The sequence below is a fragment of the Convolutriloba macropyga genome, unplaced genomic scaffold (assembly GCF_964194025.1).
Source record: "Convolutriloba macropyga unplaced genomic scaffold, txConMacr16.3 SCAFFOLD_481, whole genome shotgun sequence".
Taxonomy (NCBI): domain Eukaryota; kingdom Metazoa; phylum Xenacoelomorpha; order Acoela; family Convolutidae; genus Convolutriloba; species Convolutriloba macropyga.
The window spans coordinates 91,619-119,599 of NW_027449926.1; the positions used below are offsets into that span (position 1 = coordinate 91,619).

At 38.9% G+C, this 27,981-nt stretch overlaps 1 protein-coding gene across 5 annotated transcripts; it reads left to right on the forward strand.

Moving 5' to 3' along the window:
* Nucleotide 1: 1 nt before the first annotated feature.
* Nucleotides 2–27,981, forward strand: LOC142355435 (uncharacterized). Of its 5 annotated transcripts, XM_075407616.1 has the most exons (5): nt 2–134; nt 757–1,018; nt 19,761–19,858; nt 26,164–26,397; nt 27,854–27,968. In XM_075407616.1, the coding sequence occupies exons 2-4, from the start codon at nt 789–791 to the stop codon at nt 26,385–26,387; spliced, it is 552 nt and encodes a 183-aa protein (XP_075263731.1). In that variant the 5' UTR covers nt 2–134; nt 757–788; the 3' UTR covers nt 26,388–26,397; nt 27,854–27,968. The 5 variants fall into 5 exon arrangements, with proteins under 5 accessions (XP_075263731.1, XP_075263735.1, XP_075263730.1 ...); XM_075407620.1 differs by lacking the exon at nt 26,164–26,397 and having other exon boundaries at nt 27,854–27,981; XM_075407615.1 differs by lacking the exon at nt 27,854–27,968 and having other exon boundaries at nt 26,164–26,596.

Here is a 27,981-nt window from a genome sequence, read left to right on the forward strand (position 1 = left end):
AATTCGATCAAAAATTGCGGCAGAGGTTATTTAAGAAACTGTCGGTCATCTAAATCTCAGTTTCTGAGATACAACATACACAACTTGAAATTTAGAAAACGAGCTCTCAATCAGATTAAACTTTGGCTCTGAAGGTTCTAGTGTTTCAACTATAATAATTACCACACCCGCCTTAATTTTTTTGGTTATGCAACGGTGATAAGAGTAGAAAGATTGATTATTGTAAATTTCTAACGCTATCTGTTCTGTTTTTAATAGTAGAATTGACCTCGGCTTTCGAAATCAATTTTTTTACAAGAGTTATGCATGATTAGTAATTTTACCTGCTTATAGAATCCGCAAGTTTTTCCATGGTTAACACTTTTTCTACAAGACTTTTTTCGACATCTTGCAAATCGACTTGATTTATTTGATTGATTCAAAAACGTAGAAATCGTCATAATGTTTCGTTTACCGAGAAAAAGCAACTGTATCAGTAGGAAAAAAAGGGATCAAGTCTTTTTGCTAGATATTATTCTTTCACCGTCAATATTTCAAATAGGGTTTCTCAAGTTACAGAAAGAACGAATAATAAAAGCAAAGAGTTTATCAAAACAGCAAAATTTTTTCAATTCCTTGGTTAGATGCACCTTTGAGCAATATTGGTTAATCGAACAGCTGATCAGTTGAAATTTAAAACAAATCAAAAAATCATTTGGAAAACATTTTGAATGGGCAACAGACACAATTGGGTTTGAAACACATCAAAAAAATTAGGACAAAACTCGAGGCGGGTAATTTAAGTCAGCATGACGTCATTGCAAGTTGCTTTCTTCTCAACTGTTGCAGTCGGCATTTTCCTCATGACTGCCACTGTAACACAATCAGAGTCGACGGGTGGGAACAAAATGAACAAATTTGGAGTGATTCCGACGACATTTGAAATCGTGGATGGTGTTGAGGGAAAAAGTTTATATCTGAGTGAGCCAGATGGCACGAGATACACATACTTTGAAGCGAAGAAGCAATGCGAAGACAGGTTTGGACTGTGGGAAGATAATGGTAGAGCCGAATGCATTATTTTAAGACCAATACATTGTGAAAAACATTTTTTTTTTGAGAAACTTCTTTAAAAGAGCACACCGAAGGTCAAAACGTGATATCAGCCCCCCCCCCCCCCCACTCCCAACAAGGCTGCTGAGTGGAGTGCAACCTGACTGCAGACCATCGGTAACTGGCGGCAATTGGTTTCATTTGCCATTTCGTACATTTGAAACAATCAAGGCACACACACACACACACACACACACACACACACACACACACACACACACACAAAAACACTTAAGCACAGACACACGCACACACACCCGAGTCGAATATCCTCACAAAAGTCCTCCCAATTTCTTGTAAATGTGGTGAGGGGGGGGGGGGGGTAAATTGTCAATGAGGGATAAATTGATGTAACAGGGAGGGGGGAATGTGGTCTGGGGGGGGGGGGGGGTTGATGTAAGAGTGGGAGGCTGCAATGTAAGGACAATTGGTTCCCCTGGCAATATTTGCATTTTAGGAGTGAGCTGGGAGGAAGTTTGAGGAACTACCCCTAAAATTGAGTGCAGGGGTAATTTTTGCAGAGGGGGTAAATTGGTGTAAGAACTGGGCTGCCAAGGAGGGTAGAATTGTTTGAGAGTGAGGGGGTAAATTCTCCAGATGTGGAAAATTCATGTAAGAATTGGGCTGCCACGGGGGGTAAAATGGTGTAGGAGTGAGGGGGTATTTTTATCATTGAGGGTACATTGGTTTAAGATTTAGGCTGCCATGGGGGATATAATGGTGTAAGAGTGGAGGAGAATCTTTTGAGAACGGGTAAGATGATGTAATGGGAGGCCTTTTTGTTGAAGTACCCCTTGGAAAAAACTGCATAATAAAAGTGGTCTGCAATGGGACGACTATGAAGATTTAGCCCTGATACTTAGAATAAGTGAGGGAAGTTAGTTGTTCAGAGGGGGCAAACTGGTGTAAAATTTGGACTGCAGAGGAGGATAAAATTGTTGAAGTGTGAGGGGGTAATTTGTTGAGGGGGATCAAAACGATGCAAGAATTCAGCTGCGAAGGGGGATAAAATTATGTAAGTGTGAGGGGGGTAATCTATTCAGAGGGGTAAAATATTGAAACAATCGGGTTACCAAGGTGGTAAAAAGGTGTAAGAGTGAGAGGGTATCTTTTTGAGAGGCGGTAAACTGATAAGAGAATATGCGGCTAAGGGGGTTAAAATGGTATAAGAGTGAGGTGTAATCTGTTTAGAGGGGGTAAATTCAAGTAGCGGGAGGACTTCTGAGGAACTACTCTCCGGCCAAAGTTGTAATGTTACAATGAGTTGAGATGGAATGCAATATTAGGGGTTTTGAGGAATTACACCAATGAAAAAAATGGATAAGAGGGTAATTTGTTCAGATGAGGTAAATTGGTTTAAGATATGTGCTTCGAATGGGAGTCAATTGGTGTGAGAGCGAGAGGCGTGAACTGACGAGAGGGAGATGGAATGTCAAAGAGTGAATTCATGTAAAACTGAGAGAGTTATTTGTTCAGAGTGGGAAAAATGATGTAAGAGTTGGGCTGCCAACAGGGTAAAACGATTTGAAGGTGAGGGTTCATTTTGTTCAGAGCGGGAAAATGGTGTAAGAATTGGGCTGTCAAAAAGAGTAAAATGTGTAAGAGTGGGGGCATAGTTTGCTCAGATGGGGTGAAACGGTGTAAGAATTCGCTGCCAAGGGGTGGAATGGCTTAAGAATGAAGGGTTAATCTGTTGATAGGTAAAATAATGTAATGGGAGGACTTTTAGAAGAATTAAACCCTGGTCAAAGTTGCATTGTAACAATGTACTGACACGGGCTGCATTGCGAGGACTTTTTAGGATTTACCCCATGAATACAAATGAGTGAGGGATAAATTGTTCAGAGGGGGTAATTTTGTGTAAGAATTGGGATGGAGTGGAGTAAATTAATGTAAGAGCGAAGACGATTATGTGTTCTCGGGGCAGCCTTGGGGAGTAAAATGGTGTAGGAGTGAGTGGGTAATTTGATGAGAGGGGTAATGTAAGAGTGAGGAGGTAGCATGTTCAGAGGGTGTAAAAAGATGTAAGAATTGGGCTGCAAGGGGTAAAATGTTGTAAGAGAGAGGTAGTTATTTGCTCAGAGGGGTTCAAAACGTGAAAAAACTGGGCTACCGGGGGGGGGGGGCTGCAAAGGAGCAAAGGAGAGGGAGTAACTCGAAACTATGTAAGAATTGGGCTGCAAAGGGAGGTAAAATGATGAAAGAAGTAGGGGTTAGTTTAATCAGAGGAAATAAAGTGGTGTAGGAATTGGGCTGCCATGGTATCTAAAATGGTGTAAGAGTTAGAGGGGTAATTTTTGATAGATGTAAAATGTTGTAAGGATTGGACTGCCAAGGGGGATAGACTGATGGAAGTCTCAGGTGTTTTTTGTTCAGAGGGGGTAAATAGGTGTGATGGTTGAGCTGCCAAGGGGAGTATTTTGATGTAAACGCGAAAGGCAACTTGTTGAGAGGGGGCAAAGCGACGTAAGAATTGGTCTTTCAGAAGGAGCCAATTGATTTAAGAGAAAGGTTTTATTTTGTTCAGAGTCAGTAATTTCGTAATTAAATTTTGGTCTGCCATGGGAATGCTCTTTCCATGAAAAAAAATTAATGTAAGAGTGGGGGGCTGGTGTAAGAATTCGGGTAGGTTGGACTAATAATTGGGCTACAAAAGGCGATAAAACTACTATAAAGTTAAGGGGGTAATTTCAAGAGGGGGGTAAAATGATGAAAGAGGAAGGGAAAAATTTGTTCTCAGGGGAAAGTTGGTGTAAAATTGTAAAGATTTGGGCTCACAGTTGGAGTAAACTGAAGAAAGACTGGAGGGATAATTTGATGGGATGAAGTAAAATGATGTAAGCATTAGGCATCCAAGGTAGGTGAAAAAGTGAGAGCTGTCTTTTTTGAGAGAAGTAAAATTATGTGATAATTGAGCTCCCAAGGAGGATAAAATGATGTAAGAAAGACAGGGTAATTTGTTCAGAAGAGTTAAATTGGTGTAAGGGTTGGTTTGTCAAGGAGGGAAGAACTGTTTGAGAGTGAGGGGTTAAGTTGTTCAGAGAAAAGTGATGTAAGAATTGGGCTTTCAAGGGGGTGAAAATTATGAGCGAGGGGTGACTTGTTCAGAGAAGTTAAAATGTATATACATTGGGCTTCCAAGAGTTCTGAAATATTGTAAGAGGGAGGGTGTAATTGGGCTGCGTGGGGTTTAAGTCGTGTCTTAGTGAGGGTGTAATTTAGAGAGAAGTAAAATGATGTAAGATAAGAGTGAATTCCTCTATTTGTTCAGAGGGTATACATTGGTGTAGGAATTGGGCTCTCAGGGGTCGTAAATTTGTGTAGGAGTGAGTGGGTAGTTAGATGCGAGGGGTAAATTATTGTAAGAGCGAGGATGTAATTTTTTCAGAGGGGGAAAGTTGGCGTAAGAGATGGTCTTCCAAGTTCAATAAATTGGTTTAAGAGTGAGTGGGTAATTTGTTGAGAGGGGTAAAATGATGTAAGAACCGGGTTGCCAATGGGGCTAAAAAGATGTAATGGTGAGGGGGTAATTTGTTGCTTGGGGATAACTTTGTGTAACAATTGGGCTGCCAAGAGATTTAAGTTGGCGTAAGAGTTGAGGTAATTTGACGAGAGGAAGTAAAATGATGTTGGAATTGCTCTGCCCATGAAGATATATTGATGTAAGAGTGGGGGCTTGGTGTAAGAATTCGGATAAGTTGGACTAAAAATTAGGCTGCAAAAAGAAATTAAACTGGTGTAAAAGTAAGGGGTTAATTTCACGAGAGGGGTAAAATGATGAAAAAGGAAGGGGAAAATTTCTTCTCAGGGGGAAAGTTGGTGTAAGATTTGAAGATTTGGACTGACAAATGGTGTTAACTGATGTAAGAGTGGGGGAAAAATTGATGAGATGAGGTATATGATGTAAATATTGGGCACCCAAGGAAGGTGAAAAAGAGAGCGGTGTTTTTTGGAAGAAGTAAAATTATGTGAGAATTGAGCTGCCAAGGAGGATAAAATGTAAGAGGGACAACGCAATTTGTTCAGAGGAGGAAGAGTGGTGTAAGCATTGGTTTGTCAAGGAGGGAAGAACTGCTTAAGAGTGATGGGTTAAGTTCTTCAGAGAAAAGTGATGTAAGAATAGGGCTGTCAAGGGGCTGAAAATTATGCAAGAGTGAGAGGTGACTTGTTCAGAGGCGTTAAATTGTATATACATTGGGCTTTCAAGAGTTTTGAATTATTGTAAGAGAGAGGCTGTAATTGGGCTGCCATGGGGTAAAATCGTGTATTAGAGAGGGTGTACTTTTGAGAGAAGTAAAATAATGTAAGATAAGAGTGATGGCTTCTATTTGTTCAGAGGGTATACATTGGTTTAGGAATTGGGCTCTCAGGGGTCGTAAATTTGTTTAGAAGTGAGTGGGTAGTTAGATGAGGGGGTAAAACAATGCAAGGGTGAGTGTGTAATTTTTTCAGAGGGGGGAAAGTTGGCGTAAGAATTGGGCTGCCAACTTCAATAAACTGGTTTAAGTGTGAGTGCGTAATTTCTTGAGAGGGGTAAACTGATGTAAGAATTGGGTTGCCAAGGTGGGCTAAAATGACGTAATAGTTAGGGAGTAATCTGTTCCTTGGGGGTAACTTGGTCTAACACTTGGGCTGCCAAGAAATGTATATTGGTGTAAGAGTTGAGGTAATTTGACGAGAGGAAGTAAAATGATGTAGGAATTGCTCTGCCCATGAAAAGAAATTGAAGTAAGAGTGGGGGTTTGGTGCAAGAGTTCGGTTAGGTTGGACTAAAATTCGGGCTGGAAAAGACGATTAAACTGGTGTAAAAGTAATGGGGTAATTTCATGAGAGGGGTAAAATGATGAAAGAGGAAGGGAAAACTTTGTTCTCAGGGAGAAATTTGGTATAAGATTTGAAACTTTGGGCTGAAAAATGGTGTAAACTGATGGGGGGAAATTTGATGGGATGAGACAAATGTTCTAAGCATTGGGCATCCAAGGTAGGTGAAAAAGTTAGAGCGGTGTTTTTTGAGAGAAGTAAAATTATGTGATAATTGAGCTCCCAAGGAGGATACATTGATGTAAGAGGGACAGGGTAATTTGTTCAGAAGTGTTAAATTGGTGTAAAGGTTGGTTTGTCAAAGAGGGAAGAACTGCTTAATAGTGATAGGTTGAGTTCTTCAGAGGAAAGCGATGTAAGAATTGGGCTGTCAAGGGGGTGAAGGTTATGCAAGAGTGAGTGCGTGACTTGTTCAGAGGGGTTAAATTGTATATACATTGGGCTTTCAAGAGTTTTGAATTATGGTAAAAGAGAGGCTGTAATTGTGCTGCCATGGGGTAAAATTGTGTATTAGAGAGGGTGTATTTTTGAGAGAAGTAAAATAATGTAAGATAAGAGTGATTGCTTCTATTTATTCAGAGGGTATACATTGGTTTATGAATTGGTCTCTCAGGGGTCGTAACTTTGTTTAGAAGTGAATGGGTAGTTAGATGAGGGGGTAAAACAATGTAAGAGTGAGGGTGTAATTTTTTCAGAGGGGGAAAGTTGGCGTAAGAATTGGGCTGCCAACTTCAATAAACTGGTTTAAAAGTGAGTGCGTAATTTCTTGAGAGGTGTAAAATGATGTAAGAATTGGGTTGCCAAGGTGGGCTAAAATGACGTAATAGTTAGGGGGTAATTTTTTCCTTGGGGGTAACTTGGTCTAACACTTGGGCTGCCAAGAGATGTATATTGGTGTAAGAGTTCAGGTAATTTGACGAGAGGAAGTAAAATGATGTAGGAATTGCTCTGCCCATGAACATAAATTGAAGTAAGAGTGGGGGTTTGGCGCAAGAGTTCGGATAGGTTGGACTAAAATTTGGGCTAGAAAAGACGATTAAACTGGTGTAAAAGTAATGGGGTAATTTCATGAGAGGGGTAAAATGATGAAAGAGGAAGGGAAAAATTTGTTCCCAGGGGGAAATTTGGTGTAAGTTTTGAAACTTTGGTCTGAAAAATGGAGTACACTGATGGGGGGAAATTTGATGGGATGAGACAAATGTTCTAAGCATTGGGCATCCAAGGTAGGTGAAAAAGTTAGAGCGGTGTTTTTTGAGAGAAGTAAAATTATGTGATAATTGAGCTCCCAAGGAGGATACCTTGATGTAAGAGGGACAGGGTAATTTGTTCAGAAGTGTTAAATTGGTGTAAAGGTTGGTTTGTCAAAGAGGGAAGAACTGTTTAATAGTGATAGGTTAAGTTCTTCAGAGGAAAGCGATGTAAGAATTGGGCTGTCAAGGGGTTGAAGGTTATGCAAGAGTGAGTGCGTGACTTGTTCAGAGGGGTTAAATTGTATATACATTGGGCTTTCAAGAGTTTTGAATTATGGTAAAAGAGAGGCTGTAATTGGGCTGCCATGGGGTAAAATTTTGTATTAGAGAGGGTGTACTTTTGAGAGAAGTAAAATAATGTAAGATAAGAGTGATGGCTTCTATTTGTTCAGAGGGTATACATTGGTTTATGAATTGGTCTCTCAGGGGTCGTAACTTTGTTTAGAAGTGAATGGGTAGTTAGATGAGGGGGTAAAACAATGTAAGATTGAGGGTGTAATTTTTTCAGAGGGGGAAAGTTGGCGTAAGATTTGGGCTGCCAACTTCAGTAAACTGGTTTAAAAGTGAGTGCGTAATTTCTTGAGAGGGGTAAACTGATGTAAGAATTGGGTTGCCAAGGTGGGCTAAAATGACGTAATAGTTAGGGAGTAATTTTTTCCTTGGGGGTAACTTGGTATAACACTTGGGCTGCCAAGAGATGTATATTGGTGTAAGAGTTCAGGTAATTTGACGAGAGGAAGTAAAATGATGTAGGAATTGCTCTGCCCATGAACATAAATTGAAGTAAGAGTGGGGGTTTGGTGCAAGAGTTCGGATAGGTTGGACTAAAATTTGGGCTAGAAAAGACGATTAAACTGGTGTAAAAGTAATGGGGTAATTTCATGAGAGGGGTAAAATGATGAAAGAGGAAGGGAAAAATTTGTTCTCAGGGGAAATTTGGTGTAAGTTTTGAAACTTTGGGCTGAAAAATGGAGTAAACTGATGGGGGAAATTTGATGGGATGAGACAAATGTTCTAAACATTGAGCTTCCAAGGTAGGTGAAAAAGTTAGAGCGGTGTTTTTTGAGAGAAGTAAAATTATGTGATAATTGAGCTCCCAAGGAGGATAAATTGATGTAAGAGGGACAGGGTAATTTGTTCAGAAGTGTTAAATTGGTGTAAGGGTTGGTTTGTCAAGGAGGGAAGAACTGTTTAATAGTGATAGGTTAAGTTCTTCAGAGAAAAAGCGATGTAAGAATTGGGCTGTCAAGGGGGTGAAAGTTATGCAAGAGTGAGTGGGTGACTTGTTCAGAGGGTTTAAAATGTATATACAATTGGTTGTCATGAGTTCTGAAATTTTGTAAGAGAGAGTGTGTAATTTGGCTGCCATGGGGCAGAATCGTGTATTAGGGAGGCTGCAATCTTGTGAGAAGTAAAATAGTGCAAGATAAGAATGATGGCCTCTGTTTGTTCAGAGGGTATACATTTGTGCAGGAATTGGACTCTCAGGGGTCGTAAATTTGTGTAAGAGCGATTGGTTAGTTAGATGAGAGGTAAAATAATGTAAGAGTGAGGCTGTAATTTTTTCAGAGGGGGAAAGTTGGCGTAAGAGTTTTGCTGCCAAGTTCAATAAATTGGTTTAAGAGTTAGTGGGTATTGTGTTGAGAGGGGTAAACTGCTGTAAGAATTGGTTTGCCAAGGGGGCTAAAATGATATAAGAGTGAGAGAATAATTTGTTCCTTGGGGATAACTTTGTGTAACACTTGGGCTGCCAAGAGATGTATATTGGTGTAAGAGTTGAGGTAATTTGACGAGAGGAAGTGAAATGATGTAGCAATTGCTCTGCCCATGAAAATAAATTGATATAAGAGTGGGGGGTTGGTGTAAGAATTTGGATAGGTTTGACAAGTATTTGGGTTGCAAAAGGCGGTTAAGCTGGTGTAAATTAAGGGGGTAATTTTATGAGAGGGGTAAAAAGATGAAAGAGGAAGGGGAAAATCTGTTCTCAGGTGGAAAGTTGGTGTAAGCTTTGAAGATTTGGGCTGACAAATGGAGTAAACTGATGAAAGAATGGGGGGATACCTTGATGGGATGAGATAAATGATGTAAGCATGGGGAATCCAATGTAGGTGAGAAAGTGAGATCGGTGTTTTTTGAGAGAAGAAAAATTATGTGAGTTTTGAGCTGCCAAGGAGGATAGAATTATGTAAGAGGGACAGGGTGACTTGTTCAGAGGAGGTAAATTGGTGTAAGGGTTGGTTTGTCAAGGAGGGAAGAACTGTTTAAGAGTGATGGGTTAAGTTCTTCAGAGGAAAGTGATGTAAGAATTGGGCTGTCAAGGGGGTGAAAATATTGCAAGATTGAGTGCGTGACTTGTTCAGAGGGGTTAAAATGTATATACATTGGGCTTCCATGAATTCCGAAATTTTGTAAGAGAGGTGGTGTTTTTTGGCTGACCTGGGGGTAAAATCGTGTATGAGTGAGGGTGTAATTTTGAGAGAAGTAAAATGGTGTTAGATAAGAGTGATGGCTTCTATTTGTTCAGAGGGTATACATTGGTGTAGGAATTGGGCTCTCAGGGGTCGAAAATTGGTGTAGGAGTGAGTGGTTATTTAGATGAGAGGGGTAAAATAATGTAAGAGTGAGGGGTAATTTTTTCAGAGGGTTAAAGTTGGCGTAAGAGTTGGCTGCCAAGTTCAATAAATTGTTTTAAGAGTGAAAGGGTAATTTTTTGAGAGGGTTAAGCTGATGTAAGAATTGGTTTGCCAAGGGGGCTAAAATGATATAAGAGTGAGGGAAAAATTTGTTCCTTGGTGATAACTTGGTGTAACACTTGGGCTGCCAAGAGAAATAAATTGGTGTAAGAGCTGAGAAATTTGACGAGAGGAAGTAAAATGATGTAAGAATTGCTCTGCCCATGAAAACAAATTGAAGTAAGAGTGGGGATTTGGTGTAAGGGTTCGGATAGGTTTGAGTAAAATTTGGGCTAGAAAAGACGATTAAACTGGTGTAAAAGTAATGGGATAATTTCATGAGAGGGGTAAAATGATGAAAGAGGAAGGGAAAAATTTGTTCTAAGGTGGAAATTTGGTGTAAGATTTGAAACTTTGGGCTGAAAAATGGAGCAAGCTGATGTAACAATGGGGAGAAAATTTGATGGGAAGATACAAATGTTCTAAGCATTGGGCATCCTAGGTAGGTGAAAAAGTTAGAGCGGTGTTTTTTGAGAGAAATAAAATTATGTGAGAATTGAGCTCCCAAGAAGGATAAACTGATGTAAGAAGGACAGGGCAATTTGTTCAGAGGAGATAAAATGGCATAAGTTTTCGTTTGTCAAGGAGGGAAGAACTGTTTAAGAGTGATGGGTTAAGTTGTTGAGATAAAAGTGATGTAAGAATTGGGCTGTCAAGGGGTTGAAAACTATGCAAGACTGAGGGGGTGACTTGTTCAGGGGGTTTAAAATGTATCTACAATGGGCTTCCATGAGGTCTGAATTATTGTATGAGAGAGGGTGTAATTTGGCTACTATTGGGTTAAAATCGTGTATTAGTGAGGGTGTAACTTTGAGAGAAATAAATTGATGTAAGATGAGAGTGAGCGCTTCTATTTGTTTAGAGGGTATACATTGGTGTAGGAATTGGGCTCTCAGGGGTCGTAAAGTGGTGTAGGAGTTAGTGGGTAGTTAGATGCGAGGGGTAAAATAATGTAAGAGCGAGGTTGTAATTTTTTCAGAGGGGGAAGTTGGCGTAAGAGTTGGGCTGCCAAGTTCAATAAATTCGTTTAGGAGTGAGTGGGTAATTTGTTGAGAGGGGTAAAATGATGTAAGAATTGGGTTGCCAAGGGGGCTAAAATGGTGGAATAGTGATGGAGTAATTTGTTCCTTGGGGGTAACTTGGTCTAACACTTGGGCTGCCAAGAAATGTATATTGGTGTAAGAGTTGAGGTAATTTGACGAGAGGAAGTAAAATGATGTAGGAATTGCTCTGCTCAAGAAAATACATTTGATCTGAGTGTGTAAGTTGATGTAAAAATTGGGCTGCCAAGTGGAATAAATTGGTGTAAGAGTGAATGGGCGTTTTGAAGAGAGGTGTAAAGTGATGTATGAGTGAGGTGAAAACTTAATAGGGAAAAATGTGTATAAATTGGTATTTCAAGAGGGGAAAATGTAAGAGTAAGGGGGTATTTTGTTCTGAGGTCCTAAGTTGTTGTAAGAATTGCGCTGCCAAAGGGGTAAAATCGTGTAAGGGTGAAGGCGTAATCATGAGAGAAAAAAATGATGTAAAGTAGGAGTGAAGTGTTTCATTTCAGAAGGGGTAAATTGGCGTAGAAATTTGTCCGTAAAAGGGTGTAAATTTGTGTGGAAGTGAGTGAGTAATTTGACAAGAGGGGTAAAATAAAGTAAGAGTGAGGAGGTAACATCTTCAGAGGGGTTAATATGATGCAAGGATTGCGCTGCCAAGGGGGTGTAAGAGTGGGGGGATAATTTGTTCTGAGGCTGTAAGTCGGTGTAAGAGTTCGGCTGCCAAAGGGAGTGAATTGGTGTAAGATAGAGTGGGTATATTGATGAGAGGAGTAGAATGATGTGAGAGTGAGGGGGTAATTTTTTCAGAGAAGTAAAGTTGGTGTAAGAATTGGGCTCCCAAGTGGTATAAATTGATGTAAGAATGACTGGGTAATTTGGTGAGAGGTGTAAAATGATGTAAGAGTGAGCGGGTAACTTGTTGAGCGGGGAGGGGGATAAGTTAGGCGGCAGAAAATTTTGGCTGCAAATGGGATAAAATGGTGTAAAAGTTGGAGTATTCGTGTAAAAATTGGGCTTCCAATGGGAATTGTGTAAAAAAGTTGTGTAAAAGTTGGGCTTCCAAGGGGAATAAACTGGTGTGGGTGTGAGGGATAATTTGATGAGAAGAGGTAAAATGATATAAGTGATGCTTTACTTAGAGAAATAAAATGATTTAAAATTGAGGGGGTGATTTGCTCATAGGGGGAAAATGGTGTAAAAGTTGGGCTTATAGTGAAGGGGGAGGGGCAAAAAATTGAGATGGGTCAATCAATGTAAGAATTGCACTGCCAAGGTGGTAAACAGTTTTAAGAGTGGTGGGGAAGGGCAATTAGTTCAGAGGGGGTAAAATTGTGTAATGACTGGGCTTCCATGTGAGGTAAACTGATGTAAGAGTGAGAGGAAATTTGTTTATAGGAGATAAAATGATGTTGGAATGGGGCTACCAAGGGCGTAAAATTGTTTAAGAGTGGGGAAGTTAATTTTAATTAGTTCAGAAGGAGTAAATTGAATGGGGGTAAAATGATGTAAAAGTGAGAGTAAATTTGATAAGAGGGGGTAAATTGTTGCAGAAAACGGGCTCTAAAGGGGGACAAAATAATGTAAGAGTGAGAGGGTAATTTGTTCTGAGGGCTGCCTAGGGGAGTAAATTGGTGTAGGAGTGAGTGGGTAATTTGATGAGATGGGTAATGTAAAAGTGAGGAGGTAACATATTCTAAGATGAAGTACGAATTGGGCTGCCAAGGGGTTAAAATGATGTAAGAGTGGGGGCATAATTAATTCTTAGGCTGTAAGTAGTTGTAAGTGTTGGGCTGCCAAGGGGATTAAATTGGTTTAGGATAGAGTGAGTAATCTGATGAGAGGGGTAAAATGATGTAAGAGTGAGGGGGTAACTTTCTCTGAGGGGGAAAGTTGTCGTAAGAATTGGGCTGCCATGTTCGATAAGCTGGTGTAAGAAGGAGTTTTTATTTGTTGAGAGGGGTAAAATAATGCAAGAGATGTGCTGTTAAATCGGGTAAGATGATGTAAGAGTGAGGGTGTAATTTGTTCTGAGTGTGCAGTTGGTGAAAGAATTGGGCTGCCAAGTGGATTAATTTATTGAACGAGTGAGCGGTATTTTTTGAGAGGGATAAAATGATGTAGAAGTGAGGGGATAATTTTCTCTGATAGAAAAGTTGGCGTAGGAGTCTGGCTGCCAAGTTCATAATATTAGTGTAAGAGTGAGTGGGTAATTTGATGAGAGGGTTAAGATGATTCAAGAAATGTGCTGTCAAGTCAGGCAAAAGATGTAATAGTGAGGGGTAATTTGTTTTGAGTGTGTAACTTGCTGTAAGAATTGGGCTGCCAAGTTCGATAAACTGGTGTAAGAGGGTGTTTGTAATTTGATGAGAGGGGTAAAATGATGCGAGAGATGTGCTGTGAGGGTGTAATTAGTTCTGAGTGTGCAAGTTGGTGAAAGAATTGGGCTGCCAAGTGGATTAAATTGGTATAAGAATGACTGGGTATTTTGATGGCAGGTATAAAATGATATCAGAGTGAGTGGATATCTTGTTGAGAGGGAGTAAAATCGTGTCAAAATTGGGCCCCTGGGGTTGTGTGTGTGTGTGTGTGTGTGGGGGGGGGGGGGTAAACTGTTGAAGGTGCGGGGTCGTTTAATTAGTTAAGAGGGAGTAAAATGGTGTAAATTTTTGGATGCTAAGTGGAGAAAATGATGTAAGAATGAGGGGTCTTCAGAAAAAATTCTTGTAAAAATTGGGCTTCCCAGGGGAATAAACTGGTGTAGGGTTGAGGGGTAATTTTTGAGAAGAGGTAAAATGATGTGAGAGATGATCTGCCAGGAGGGGGGAGATGTTATGATTTAGGACTGAGGGGTGATTTGTTCAGAGTGATTAAATGGGTGTAAAAATTGGGCTTCCAAGAGTGATTAAATGGTGAAAGAGTGAGGAAGTAAATTGTTGAGAGGGGGTAAAATGATGAAAGAAACGGCTATCAAGTGGGTTAAAGTGATGTAAGAGTGGGGGTGGTAATTTGTTCTGAGTGGGTAAGTTGGATTAAAAATGAGGCTCCCAAGAGTTGTAAATTGTCGAGAGATTTTTGATAAAAGGGTTAAATGTTCAAAGAGTGAGCAGGTAAATTCTTCAGGGGGGGGGGGTAAAAACGTGTAATAACTGGGCTTCCAAGAGAGGTAAAATGGTGTAAGGGTGAGGGGAAATTTGTTGATAGGGGATAAATTGGTACAATAATGGGGCTACCAAGGGGGTAGCTTTTTTTAGAGTGGTGTAAGGAGTAAATTACTCTAAGAAATGAGCTGCCATGGGGGATAAAATGATAAGAGTGAGAGTTAATTTTTTGAGAGGGGTTAAATTGTTGCAGGAATTGGGCTCTCAAGTGAGGCAAAATGATGTAAGAGTGAGGGGGGATGGTAATTTGTTACGAGGGTAAAAACTTAGTGGATTATTTCGGCTGTCTAGAGGAGTAAAATGGTGTAAGAGTGTGTGGGTAATTTGATGAGAGTGTTAGATGGTTTAAGAGTGAGGGGGTAAATTGTTCAGATGGGGTAAATTTGTGTTTCAAATGGGCTCCCAAGGGAAGTAAAATGGTGTAATAGTGAAGGGGAGTTTTTGAGAGCGGGTAACTTATGTGGGAATCGGGCTGCTAAGGGAATAGAAAGTTTTAAGATCGGTAGGAAATTAGTTCAGAGTGAGTAATTTGGTGTAAGAATTGAGCTATCAGGGGGGGGGGGGGGGTAATATGTTGTAAGAGTGGGGGAGGGTTTTTATGAAAGCGATAAATTGCTGCAAGATTTGGGCAACCTAGGGTAGTAAATTGGTGTAGAAGTGAGTGGGTAGGGTTCCATGAGAGGTAAAATGAAGTAAGAGTGAAGGGTAAATTGTTAAGAGGGTTTGAATTGATGTAAGAGTTGCGCTGCCAAGGTGTTGAAGTGTTTCAAGAGTGGACGAGGGTCTAATTAGTTCAGAGGGAGAAGTTTGTCTCACGAATTTGAATGCCATGAGGTTAAAATGGTGTAGAATCGAGAGGGTATTTTTTTGAGAGTAGTAGAAAGATTTATGACATGAGCTGCCAAGAGGGTTGAAATGATGTAAGAGTGAGGGTGTTAATTTTTACAGAGGGGATGAATTGCTGTAAGATTTGGGCAGCCACGGGGAGCAAGTTGTTGCGAGAGCGATTGGGTAATTTGATGAAAAGGGTAAAATATAATAAGATTGAGGGGCTAACTTGCTCAGAGGCGGTAAAACTATGAGTTGATGAAAGGATAATTTGATGAGAATGGTAATGTAAAAGTGAGGAGGTAACATGTTCTTAAATGATGTACGAATTGGGCTGCCGAGGGGTTAGAATGATGTAAGAGTGGGGGCATAATTAGTTATTAGGCTGTAAGTAGTTGTAAGTGTTGGGCTGCCAAGGGGAGTAAATTGGTTTAGGATAGAGTGGGTAATTTGATGAGAGGGGTAAAATGATGTAAGAGTGAGGGGGTATTTTGTGAGGGGGAAGTTGTTGTAAGAATTGGGCTGCCAAGTTCGATAAGCTGGTGTAAGAGGGAGTTTTTATTTGTTGAGAGGGGTAAAATAATGCAAGAGATGTGCTGTTAAATCGGGTAAGATGATGTAAGAGTGAGGGTGTAATTTGTTCTCAGTGTGCAGTTGGTGAAAGAATTGGGCAGCCAAGTGGATTAATATTTTTAGAGAAAGAGTGGTATTTTTTGAGAGGGATAGAATGATGTACGAGTGAGAGTTAATTTTTTGAGAGGGGTCAAGTGAGGCAAAATGATGTAAGAGTGAGGAGGGATGGTAATTTGTTCTGAGGGTAAAAACTTAGTGGATTATTTGGGCTGTCTAGAGGAGTAAAATGGTGTAAGAGTGTGTGGGTAATTCGATCAGAGTGTTAAATCGTTTATGAGTGAGGGGGTAACTTGTTCAGAGGGGGTAAATTTGTGTATAATATAGGCTTCCAAGGGAAGTAAAATTGTGTAATATTGAAGGGGAATTTTTGAGAGCGGGTAACTTATATGGGAATCGGGCTGCTAAGGGGATAGAATGTTTTAAGAGCGGTAGGGAATTAGTTCAGAGTGAGTAAATTGGGGTAAGAATTGGGCTATCAGGGGGTGGGGGTAATTGTTGTAAGAGTGGGTGTGAGTCGGAGGGGATAAATTGCTGCCAGATTTGGGCAGCCTAGGGGAGTAAATTGGTGTAGAAGTGAGTGGGTAGGGTGCCATGAGGAGTAGCATGAAGTAAGAGTGAAGGGTAAATTGTTAAGAGGGTTTGAACTGATGTAAGGTTTGCGCTGCCAAGGTGTTGAAGTTTTTCAAGAGTGGACGAGGGTCTAATTAGTTCAAAGGGAGAAATTTGGCTCACGAATTTGAATGCCATGAGTATAAAATGCTGTAGAATCGGGAGGGTAGTTTTTTGAGAGTAGTAGAAAGATTTATGACATGAGCTGCTAAGAGGGGTGAAATGATGTAAGAGTGAGGGTGGTAATTTTTACAGAGGGAATAAATTGCTGTAAAATTTGGGCAGCCAAGGTGAGCAAGTTGTTGCGAGAGCGATTGGGTAATTTGATGAAAATGGCAAAATGATATAAGAGTGAGGGTTTAACTTGCTCAGAGGCGGTAAAACTATGAGTTGAGCTGCCAACGGGGGAGTAATTTGGTTGGCATGAAGGCAATATGATGTAAGAGTGGGCGGTTAGTTTTGGAGTCAGTAGAAGGATGTTAGAACTATAATTGCGTAAAAATTGGGCTTCCAAGGGGGCGGGGTTGGTTAGATGATGTAGGAGATGATCAACCATGAAAGAATAAAGATTTAGAATTGAGAGGCAATTTGTTCAGAGGGTGTAAATTTGTGTATAAAATGGGCTCCCAAGGGAAGTAAAATAGTGTAATAGTAAAGGGGAAGTTTTGAGAGCGGGTAACTTATGTGGGAATCGGGCTGCTAAGGGGATAGAATGTTTTAAGGGCGGTAGGGAATTAGTTCAAAGTGAGTAAGTTGGTGTAAGAATTGGGCTATCAGGGGGGATTGTTGTAAGAGTGGAGGAGGGTTTTTTCGGAGGGGATAAATTGCTGAGGGAGAAATTTGGCTCACGAGTTTGAATGCCATGAGGTTAAAGTGGTGTAAAAGCGAGAGGGTGGTTTTTGAGAGGTTTAGAAAGGTTTATGACATGAGCTGCCAAGAGGGATGAATTGATGTAAGAGTTAGGGTGGTAATTTTTAGAGATAATTTGCTGTAAGATTTGGGCAGCCACGGGGGGGGGGGGGGGGGAGCAAGTTGTTGCGAGAGCGATTGAGCATTTTGATGAAAAGGTTAAAATGATATAAGAGTGAGGGGTTAATTTGCTCAGAGGTGGTAAAACTATGAGTTGAGCTGGCAACGGGGGAGTAATTTGGTTTACGAATTTGGCTGCCATGAAGGCGATATGATGTAAGAGTGGGCGGTTAGTTTTGGAGTCAGTAAATTGATGTTAGAAATCGTGTAAAAATTGGGCTTCCAAGGGGGGGGGGTTGGTAAGATGATGTAGATGATCAACCAAGAGAGAAAAATGATTTAGAATTGAGAGGCAATTTTTTCAGAGGGGGTAAAATGGAGTAAACCATGTCAGACTTGGGCTGCCAAGGGGGTAAAATGAGTCGGAGGGAGGGGTAATTTTCTGAAAGGGGAAGATTTATGTAGAAGGTATGGAGGTAAAACTGTGTAAGATTGAGGGACTATTTTTTCAGGGAAATAAAATGATGTAGGACTTTAGTTGCCAAGAAGGGTAAAATGAGGTACGAGTAAGGGAGGTATTTTGTTCAGAGGGGGTAAACTGATGTAAGAATTGGGCTTCCAAGGGGGTAAGGTGTTCTAAAGGAGGAGGTTGGTTGGGGTAATTAAATCAAATGTGTAATTTGGTGTAGGAAATGGGCTGCCATGAGAGGTGAGAGGGAGGGGGTAGTTTTTATTCTGAGACCATCAAAATGATGCAAGACGTTTGCTGCCAAAAGAGGTAAAATGTTACAAGATAGAGGGCGTAACTTGTTCAGAGGGGGTAACTTGGTGTAAGAATTGGGCTGTCAAGGGGAGTACATCGGTGTAAGAGTGAGTGGGTAATTCGACGAAAGGGTTAAAATGATAAGAGTGAGGGGTAATTTTTGAGAGGGGTTGAATTTATGTAAGTATAGGGCCGCCAAGGGGTTATGTATTTTAAGAGGAGGGGGATTGTTGTAATTAGGTCAGAGTCAGTAAGTTGGTGTAAGAAATGGGCTGCCATGGTAGAAAAATGGTGTAAGAGTGAGAGAATTTTTTTCAAGATAATCAAAATAGTGTAACACTTTGGCTGCCGAGAAAGACAAAATGACGTACGATTAAGGGAGGTTATTTGTGGGAATGAGTGGGCAATTCGATGAGAGCGGTCAAATGATGTAAGACTTAAAATGGGGTAAAATGATGCTATCTGCCAAGTGGAGTAGGTAGAATGATTTAAGAACCAATGAGTTGTGGTTGGTTCGGAGGTGGTAAAATGGCGACAAGGTTGGGTTTTCAAGAGGGATCAAAGGGTGCAAGAGTGAAGGGGGCGGTATTTTGTTGAGAGTGGGTACAGTGATGCAGGATTTGGGCTACAAAGGGAGTAAGAGGCAGTAATTGACAGGGGGTTTTTAGTTAGAGGTGTTATTTCTTACAAATTTTGTTCATATAGATGAATAGTGAAGAGTTGGACAAGCATTGATGGTCTGATTTATAAGGAAAACCAGCTGAGAGTGCAGGTGTTGTGTAGGATTAGCGCTTCCCATGTGGGTACAATGATGTAAGAGTGATGGATTATTTTTGTTGGGAGGCGCAAATTTGTAGTCAATGGGGAGTTGTTGGGGAAATTGCAGCTCATAACTTATGATGTAAGTGTGAAGGGTTAAAAGATAAATTAGCATCCCAACTTACATCCTGATGGCCTGTCAAGGGGGATGAAATGTGTATTTTTGTTTTTTTTTACTCCATTAACCCCTCACTCTTGCACCAGTTTACCCCTCAGATGTAAAATTGGTAGTTAATTTATCTTTTACCAACTAGTTACTACATTTTTACCCCCCTTGAAGCCCATTGCAGCTCAAAAAGTTGTAAAAGTTCATTTTTCTAAAAAGATTCTCTCAGTGCAGCCCACGCATAAATCCTCTTCGGGCGGAAAAACTCAACTCTGGCAAACACACACAAAAATACACATACACGCACACGCAAACACACACACACATACACACATTTCCACACAAACACAAATACACACAAACTGAAGCACACACACATACAGAAACACGCACATACACACTTATGTACACATACATACATACATACATACATACATACATACATACACACACACACACACACACACACACACACACACACACACACTTATGCACACAGGCCAACACACACACCCGCACAAAAACACACTTGAGCAAATACGCAAACACACACGCACACACACGAACAAACAAAAAACAAGCACACATACACGCAAACACAAAACACACTCACGCATATACAGATACACACATACACACTTAAGCACAGACAAACACACACACACACGCACGCGCGCGCGCACACAGACACAAAAACACTTAAGCAGACACGCACACACAAGCACACACAAACACACACACGCACTCACATGCACACCTAAGTACACATACATACACACACGCGCACACAAAACACAAGAGCACACACACAGTCACACTGACACACGCTCACATAAAACACAAGCACACAAACAGATACACACGCACGTTTACTATTGTAGCCTAGTCCTCGTTCGCTCGCACACATACATAAAGGAAAGTTGTGTTTCAGGAATGCTAGACTGTTTGAACCAAAAGATGAGACTGAACGCAATTTAGTGGATCAACATTTCAAAGAGAGGTTCTCTGCAGATAAAGCAGAAAACTGGCGTAAGTAAAAATTTGTTGCGCAGCAAAGCAACCGCAGCATTTCTCATTTTTTCCAACTATATCCTGATAGATTCTGATATTTGACTGAGCAACCGATCGCAGAAAAACAGTAGTAACCCGATCTCAAATGTTTGGACTGGTTGGCTTTGGTTTGGTTTGGCATGATGGTTTGTCTTCCTCTCTTCAGATTGTTTTCGTTTTTCCTTACTAATTGCAACTCAGTTGTCGATTGCGAAACTGTTCTATTAAAATTTAATATTTAAGCACAGTAAACCAGTAGGCAGCAAGTAGGCTGGGATGCACTAAAACCATCAACAAAAGAGCAGTACTTATTTATCGCTACATAGACCCCGAACAACTGCAAACTTCAAAGAGTGTCTAACTAAGCTATAACTGAGTTCATCTCAGCTTTGAAGGTATAATGGAACTTACCACTAATACACAAGCTCAAATACGACAGCTGAATTTAACCCTCATCTAAAAAAATCTACTGCTAGATAACAGGGAAATCGTTGCCTAACGTAGAATCAATCATTGAAAACCAGATTGGCCACTCAAAAAGGCCCAAATTCAAACAGGTTCCCAGCTACGTTGTTGAGTTGGAGCTAGTTAAATGAATAAACAAAAGAGCTCAACAAAAAATAGAAGAGCATAAGCAAAAGTCAAGGCAACATTCTATCGAAGTCAAAATGGTTTGTCCACCTTTCTCTAAACATTTATTAAGTAATTTTTTTAGTACATGATAATCATACATGAAGTAGAACTGAACTCAAACGGGAACTAACTCACAATTAGTAAACAATTCTTCTAACCCAATTTCTGCTTCAGAAAATCATCGCCAAATTGAATTTATTTTGGCTTGCGAATCGGCTAGTTTTTGGTACAGAAAGAACTTGACAATACCTCTATATTGCTAACGAAATTGCCATGACATAAAATTTACACCGATAAAGTGATATTATAGAAAATGTACACAATCTGTCGGCATCCTTAACTGCAGTTTAGCAAGGATGCTATTTTGTCATTAAAAACAATGTGAAACGAAAAAAGATCTCGAAAAATTAGTAAAATTGGTTGAAATTCGCTAATTCAAGGCGTGTTGAAGCACAATTCTTTGAACAATAAAATAATTTTTACTGCGTCAGCTTTTTGTAAAATATCTCAAAGATTGTACAGCTCAATGATTTCTTGTTCATAGAGATTTAGGTTGAGCAATCTCTAAACTTTCTTTCTATGGAACAACTTTCCTAAGTCAGTTATGACTGCAGTGAGCCGTGCCAGAACTATAACTAAATTATTACAATCCAAGAATTGGATTGTATTGGTGATCTGTCTTTTTTTACAATTCAAAGAATTTGAATTGTATTGGGGCGCTGTCTTTTTTTTAATGTCTGCTCACTCATTTTCATTTGAAGTCAAATTGGAGTAGTGATTTTGGTCACGCCGAAACAGGAAATGGAGCGAAAAAGCGAGTGGTTTTGCGGCGTGAAAATTTTTCGCTCTAATTTTAAAGTAGCGTGAGAATACGGTGTTTGAACAAAAATTTTCTTTATCGGTAGTGGTTTTTTGTTTACATGCGGCAATTTCACTTTGATTTTTACTGTTTTTTTCGATTTTTTGGATCGGATTTTTTTCTAAATGGTTTTTCCAAACCATTCATAGTCCGTTCTAGTTCTAGTTTTTGTGTTTAATCAATGAAAATTCTTTGAATTGTACGTCAGGACTTGTCCTGCTATGTTTTTATTTTTTGTAAGATATTTTCACACCTTTTTTTATGACTTTGAGCTTTCAAAACGGGATAACCAGGTAAAGCTCAGCGGGCATCATGTTTCATTAGAGGCCCTTAGCCGCGTTCAGTAGTTCTTCAAGTACTTAGAGTGGTGAAGCTACTGGGAAGGCCGTAATTCAAAGTTAACAGGTCACTTTCAGAAGTTTTTGAGCCCAAAATGTTGCAATTTTTTCGTCTTTTTTTCGGATTTTTTGTTGGACCAGTCTGAAATTGAGGTTTGTAAAAGTTGGTAAAGCTCTTTTGCAAGACGTAATTACTTTTTATGGCCATTTTAAGAGCTTTATGTATTGCTACACCAAACATAAACACGGTAATTTGTTCTAATTTTTTGAACATTGCAGGTTTTTTGAATATTTTTGTTGTTTCAGCTCTTGGTGTCACAATAATAGGTTATTTTATAGCTTTAGTGGTAATGGAATGGTTTTCAACTTTACCAATTTTACCAATTTTTTTGATAAAACTTGCAGTTTTTTTCCAATTTTCTGACATTAATTTTCATTATTCAAGGTTTCCAGCTCCAGGGGGCAAGAAGTCTCGTCTAGGATTGCTAATACTTTACTGCAAAATTTGTATTGGGCATTGCATAAGCCAATTTTTTCAAATTTTTGAAAATTGTTAATTTTTAGGTTTCTCTATCCTGAACAGCCAAAACATTCCCTTCAGGTTTTGATAATAGGTTACTGCATAGTTTCTAGTGGTAATGGGGAATGTGTTTCAAGATTTTAATAAGGTTTCAAGGTTTCCAGCTCCAGGGGCAAGAAGTCTCGTCTAGGATTGCTAATAGTTTACTGCAAAATTTGTATTGGCCATAGCATAAGCCAATTTTTTCAAATTTTTGAAAATTGTTAATTTTTAGGTTTCTCTAACCTGAGCAGCCCAAACATTTCCTTCAGGCTTTGATAATAGATTACTGTATAGTTTCTAGTGGTAATGGGGAATGTGTTTCAAGATTTTAATATTACAAATTTTAGCGATTTTCAAATTGTAATTTTTTTTGACTTCCTGAAATTTTAGTCTTTTTCCTCAGTGGCCAGGGGTTTGCTGCTATTGAGTTTGCTGGTGTATTTTTGCAGAGTTTCTAGTGGCAACAGAATAGTTTTCTGTTTTTTAGATTGGAAATATCAGTAATATTTTTAATAAAGCTTGCAATTTAAATTTTTTTGATTTTCAAATTTTTTGAATTTTTTTTGTCGTTTCCTGAGTTTACCTATCTTTATTGGCCAACGAAACTTTTTAAATGTTGCAGATGAGTTACAAGACAACTTTCAGACAATCAAGGCCATGCTATTTAATATTTGATAGCGTTTCGCCATCATAGTATCAGGCGAGTAGGTTCTATCCACTCACCATACAACTCATCTATGTACTTCTCCTCATAACATCAGTTCAAGCTGCAGACGAGGACAAGACACCACGATACAGTTACCGATGCGGTCCCTAAAGACTTGGAGTTGTTCAGCGTTACGGAGAAAATTTCAGATTAACTCAATAAAAGGTCTTTTCATTGCTTGGATTACAGTGGACTGTTACTGATGACTGTTTTGAAGCCTGCAGGGGTACGGATAAATAATTATAAACAATCAAGACTCAGAGGAAGATAATGTGACCAGTATCTTCAGTAACTGAGCTGATCAGTTCTTTGCTCCATTAAGTGCTTGCTTAGGCGCTTTTAAAAACGCCTCTCTTCTTAAAAAAGGCTACATTTGACAACGAAGTGGAAGCGCGTGAAAAAGCAGATATACTGAATTGAAAAAAAGAACAATTTCTAAACGTAGCTGAAGAAAGCATCGATAAGATCTACTTTAAACCAGCAGCGGCAGAAAATGAAATTCACGTGTTTGCAGACGCATTTGAAGAGACGATATGTGCAGTGGCCTTTCCGCGCTCCCAGCCAAAAGAATACTCAGACAACTTAGCTTTTGTAAACTAAAATTCATAATGGCAGTGATGTGACATTTTTCAATACAATTCATGAAAATGAAAGTAGCAGTCGTGGTAGTGAGTTTTAAGGATCGGACAATCAAAGAACATGAGGCCATAGTTGCAGTTTAAGGTCTGACTCAAAAACCCAGTCGGACTGCATAATCACAGTAAGAGCCTAGTTGAAGCCACCAAAAACTAAACACAGCAAACAAGTAAACCCAATCTTTGCGTCTGATGAAAAGAACATATCCTTTTCTGTTTTTTTGATATACGCTCTAGAAAAAAAGCTGTTATCAGTGGTAACTTCCAGTCTTATAGCGGGCTAGTTAACTCGGTGGCATACGTACATGGAGCATTGAACTTATTTGGCTATTTCATTGTGACGATCGGGCAAACGAAAAAGTCTAAAAACGCGATTGTGTTGTGTTTTCCTTTGTGTGAATATAAGGTCGGCGAATATAGAAGCTGTACCTAAATTGGGCACACATAGTGGCACTCAAGCAGAACCAAATATCTTCATAAGCGAGAACAGGTTGGTAAAATTTTGTTAGAGCTGAAAAAAAACGGAGTACGTTGCGTTATGAAACAAACAAGGAAGCGACTGAATTTATTATGCAACAAGGAAGTACCTTTTATGCATCAGATGGAAGTGCAACTCAACCGCAGCACTTCACTTAGTAGGTCTAGGGGACGGTTGGTAAGAAGTTCTAAGAAACAAGGTATGCATTGTTGGGAAACATATCAGTTAGCTAGGACTTTCCTTAAACTGCGATGACTATTGCGAGCAGATGTTGACGCCAACTTCCATGAGTTCAAATTTTTTTGAATCTGAAGAGTTGACTCCCTATCACTTTTGCCTGGTAACAAGAATAATCGGTTAACCTATATACGATGCACAGAAAAAAATTGTTGATCCACGAAAGCTCTTTCTGCAAAATCATGCTTAGGCAATTCTCAAAAGGAAGAGATTTCGTAAAGGGAGTTTGCCATTTTTGGATATTTGTCATAAATGGCAATATACAGCGAACAAAACCCTAAACAAGGCAATCTCGTTTGGATGATTGGAGCGAGGATTTTTTTTATTTCGTGTGAATTTACGGATACCATCGCTGGATCAGAGAAGGTTGGAACCAAAAAGGCAGTTTTTAAGAAATCAGTAGTGAAGCTCATTCCTGTTATAACAAAATTAAAAAATGTTTCTTTTAGTGAAAACGGGGCATGCGTTGTTGAAACCAAGCTCTTCAAATAAATACACAGTTTTGAAAAAGTAAGTCACTGAGTTTCTATCAGGGCCAGTGTGGTTTGCTCACTTTTCTCAGAGCATATATATTTTGTAATTATTTCTAGTACAAGTAGATCTCATAAATTGGCCTCAAACACAAACTAACTCATTATCATCAAACCAGTATTGCAACTTAATTACTTTTTTGTAAAACAATTTTTACTTTTGGTATAACTAGTTTGTGAATCGGCTCGCTGTTGTTGAAGAACATTTCACAGCCCATAAAACAATTGTGCTTTTTGAAAACAAATAAGAACTAGAATTGAATTACGAAACTGAAGCTCCAGATTTTCAGTTACGGATTTGAGAAATAGAACTGTTCTTTTTTGTTTTGTTTTTTTTTCAGTTGAAAGACTTCGACTATTGAATTAAAATTGATAAAAAAGAGAAGTTATAGGGCTGAAACAAAGTTCTGGGTTCGGCATTTCCCTAATTGGAACTATTGTTTACGATATCAGCAAACAACCCAGAGAAATGGTATCTCATTTGAATGGAACTATTTGATTAATCGAAGCGACACATGTTTGCTATTCCGAAAACTAGTTTTTGGGACAAAATGAAAATCAGGTAAAGGTTCAGTAATCTAGAGTATAGGGGATAATACATTTCACAAAAATTTTCTGTGATAGCGTATTACCATGACAGTTTTAAAACTGCTCAAGTGAATGGGACAGTTTGAATCTCTCCTTGTCATTGATAGGAGAGCTGTCTCTATCAACGTCCTTGCCCAAAACTAACCAGTATAAATCATCCTGTACACTTATCGTGGACGCAGCTATGAAAATTTTGCTCGCGCCGTTCAGTTTCGGACATTCAATTGCAATAATGAGTGCAAAACCGCAAGAAATTGTACAAAAAAACCGAAAAATGAATAAGATTTTGCTATGGTTTAGGATGCGTAGCTTATTCTAGTGAAGCCTTTTTGCTGTAGTTGATTCATAATTTTTTTTGACAATATCATGGTTATTACGTCAATTGAAAAAAAAATTAAAACATTGATGAATAAAGATTAGTTCCAGTTTTGAAAACTGAGAACTAAGTTGTATACGCTTGTTTTTCAAGAAAAGGACTGATCTGGGTCATTTATCGAAAAAAATGCTAGGTTTTATTCTACATCAGTCCTTTGACTTAGTCTTCTAACTTTTTGGGAATATTTTCCGTTTGTAACCCCAAAGCTTTTTTGCCCAATGATTTACTAATTAACAGCTCGATGACTGAGGGAACATAGCGTACTGGGCGGGGAGTACAAGCGGCGAGAGACAATCTATTTTCTGTAAACTTAGAATTTCTACGCTTCTTTCCTTTTTGTAGAACACTATTGGCTTGGCTATGCCAACATGGAATATAAGAGCCACGTTTACGACATCTCATTGTCCCCTGCAAAGTGGAGAAGTGTCACAACTCTGAAAGAAACCAGCTACCCAACATCGGGTTTTAGAAATAAGGGCAGTTTTGCCTACACTGGGTATGGTTTTCCTGGTGATGCCGCCTTTTTAACACTGAAGATAAGATATATGTGCGAAAAGGACAGATGAAAACTGATCGGTAAATATTTTCCTTTTATAGCTGATTTATTTTTCATTTATGATTATTTAAGATTATTGATTATTATAATCATTTATATTTTCATTAGTCTGGTACAGCATTGGCTGCAATAGAAAACCAACTGTTCAGCGCTATAAAGCCCTGAAATCAAATTCCGGGTTTACACTTGAACTGTATTTGCATACTTTTGTGTTGTAGCATTCAGATCAAACTCTCGACCTGAAAAAATTGATTCAAATTTGAATTTGTGCTCTCGGATCTAATACATAAATTCATTAGATGCCTTAAAATTGAAATTTGAAGATTCCTACCACAGAAAAATTATTCTGAATAAAACTTGCTGTTTTTGTAGACATTTTGCTCCGAATTACAGTGCAAAATAGGCCTTTGGTAGCCAATCAAGATAAAAAAGTTAGAATTAAAACACAGCTTCAGAAACTGTTTCAAACAACAAATATAAAGCCTCGGAAAAATTGAAAATTTACCTAACAGTAACCTCATCAATTATTATAATTACAAAACACTACAGGGGGAGTGATGATATATATTTTGTATTTCAGTCAAAAAATTCTTATAATTATTACTTTTTTATAAATTGTTTTTGGAGGAACTTCACAAAATTTTTGGAAAGAGTTTTTCGTTATCCTAAAATGCCCTGTTAAGTTGAATTTTAAGTTGAGACTTTAGGCTAAAGAAAACATATAACATTTGTGGTACAAATTATCAGAAGTTTTGACATCTTTTTGGTTAGTGCTTTTAGTTCAATAGTTACCCTTAATTTTCGATATATCTTCTTTCATGGTTGCTCTAAGTGGGATTTCGAAGCACAATATTGTTGATGTAAAAATCTAAATTTTGAAAAAGTTGTGAAATTTTTTCCATTCCACTAGTCTTTCGGGAAATTTGCAATTGTTTTGGGGCGCCGATGAGTTTTTAATGATCCATCGCGAAAATAGCCAGCTGATAATAATTTTTTTGGAAACTCAGCATTAACACTTTGAGCAAGTTTTATGAGCATATTTCATGACGTAGCTACCAAAATTGTGTCCTCCGCTAAATTTGGGTCCTACACTGAAACCTAGTTATTCCGCAAAAAAATGTTGATGAAAAACACGCAATCATAATGCCGAAAGTTGTTCTTATTTGTATAAGCGAGTTGCAGTCATCAATGTCATCAATATCTAATCTAGTTGCTATGAGCTAATGACAGTCAGTCAAAAGAAAAGAATTAGTTGATAAAAGTTTCAATTTCAACACAAGTCAATAAAAACTTACAACAAAAGATTTATGTTTGATTGTTTTATAAACGAAAAGGTGTTACTTTTTTCACCACGTTACTTCACTGAGAACGCTTTTCGTAAAATAGAGTAGTTTTGAAATTGAAGAAGAGATATTATTAGGTTATATGGATCGAAAAGCTTATCGCTATTGCAATCCATTTCAAAAGTTTTTTCAGATTTTGGGGAAACAAGCCACTATAGTCATCAAGCAGATCTTTCAGTTGGTCATCTCAGAATACAAAACCCGGCTCACTAGATCATGAAGCAGGATTAAATTATATTCAACACCTGACACTTGCCTCAC

What these genes read in the sequence shown, in the direction of transcription:
- LOC142355435 (XM_075407616.1), top strand. Translation starts at nt 789, where the DNA reads ATGACGTCATTGCAAGTTGCTTTCTTCTCAACTGTTGCAGTCGGCATT. An exon ending in AAGAAGCAATGCGAAGACAG is followed by an intron (nt 1,019 to 19,760) that starts GTTTGGACTGTG and finishes GTTGTGTTTCAG; the next exon opens with GAATGCTAGACTGTTTGAAC. An exon ending in AGATAAAGCAGAAAACTGGC is followed by an intron (nt 19,859 to 26,163) that starts GTAAGTAAAAAT and finishes TCCTTTTTGTAG; the next exon opens with AACACTATTGGCTTGGCTAT.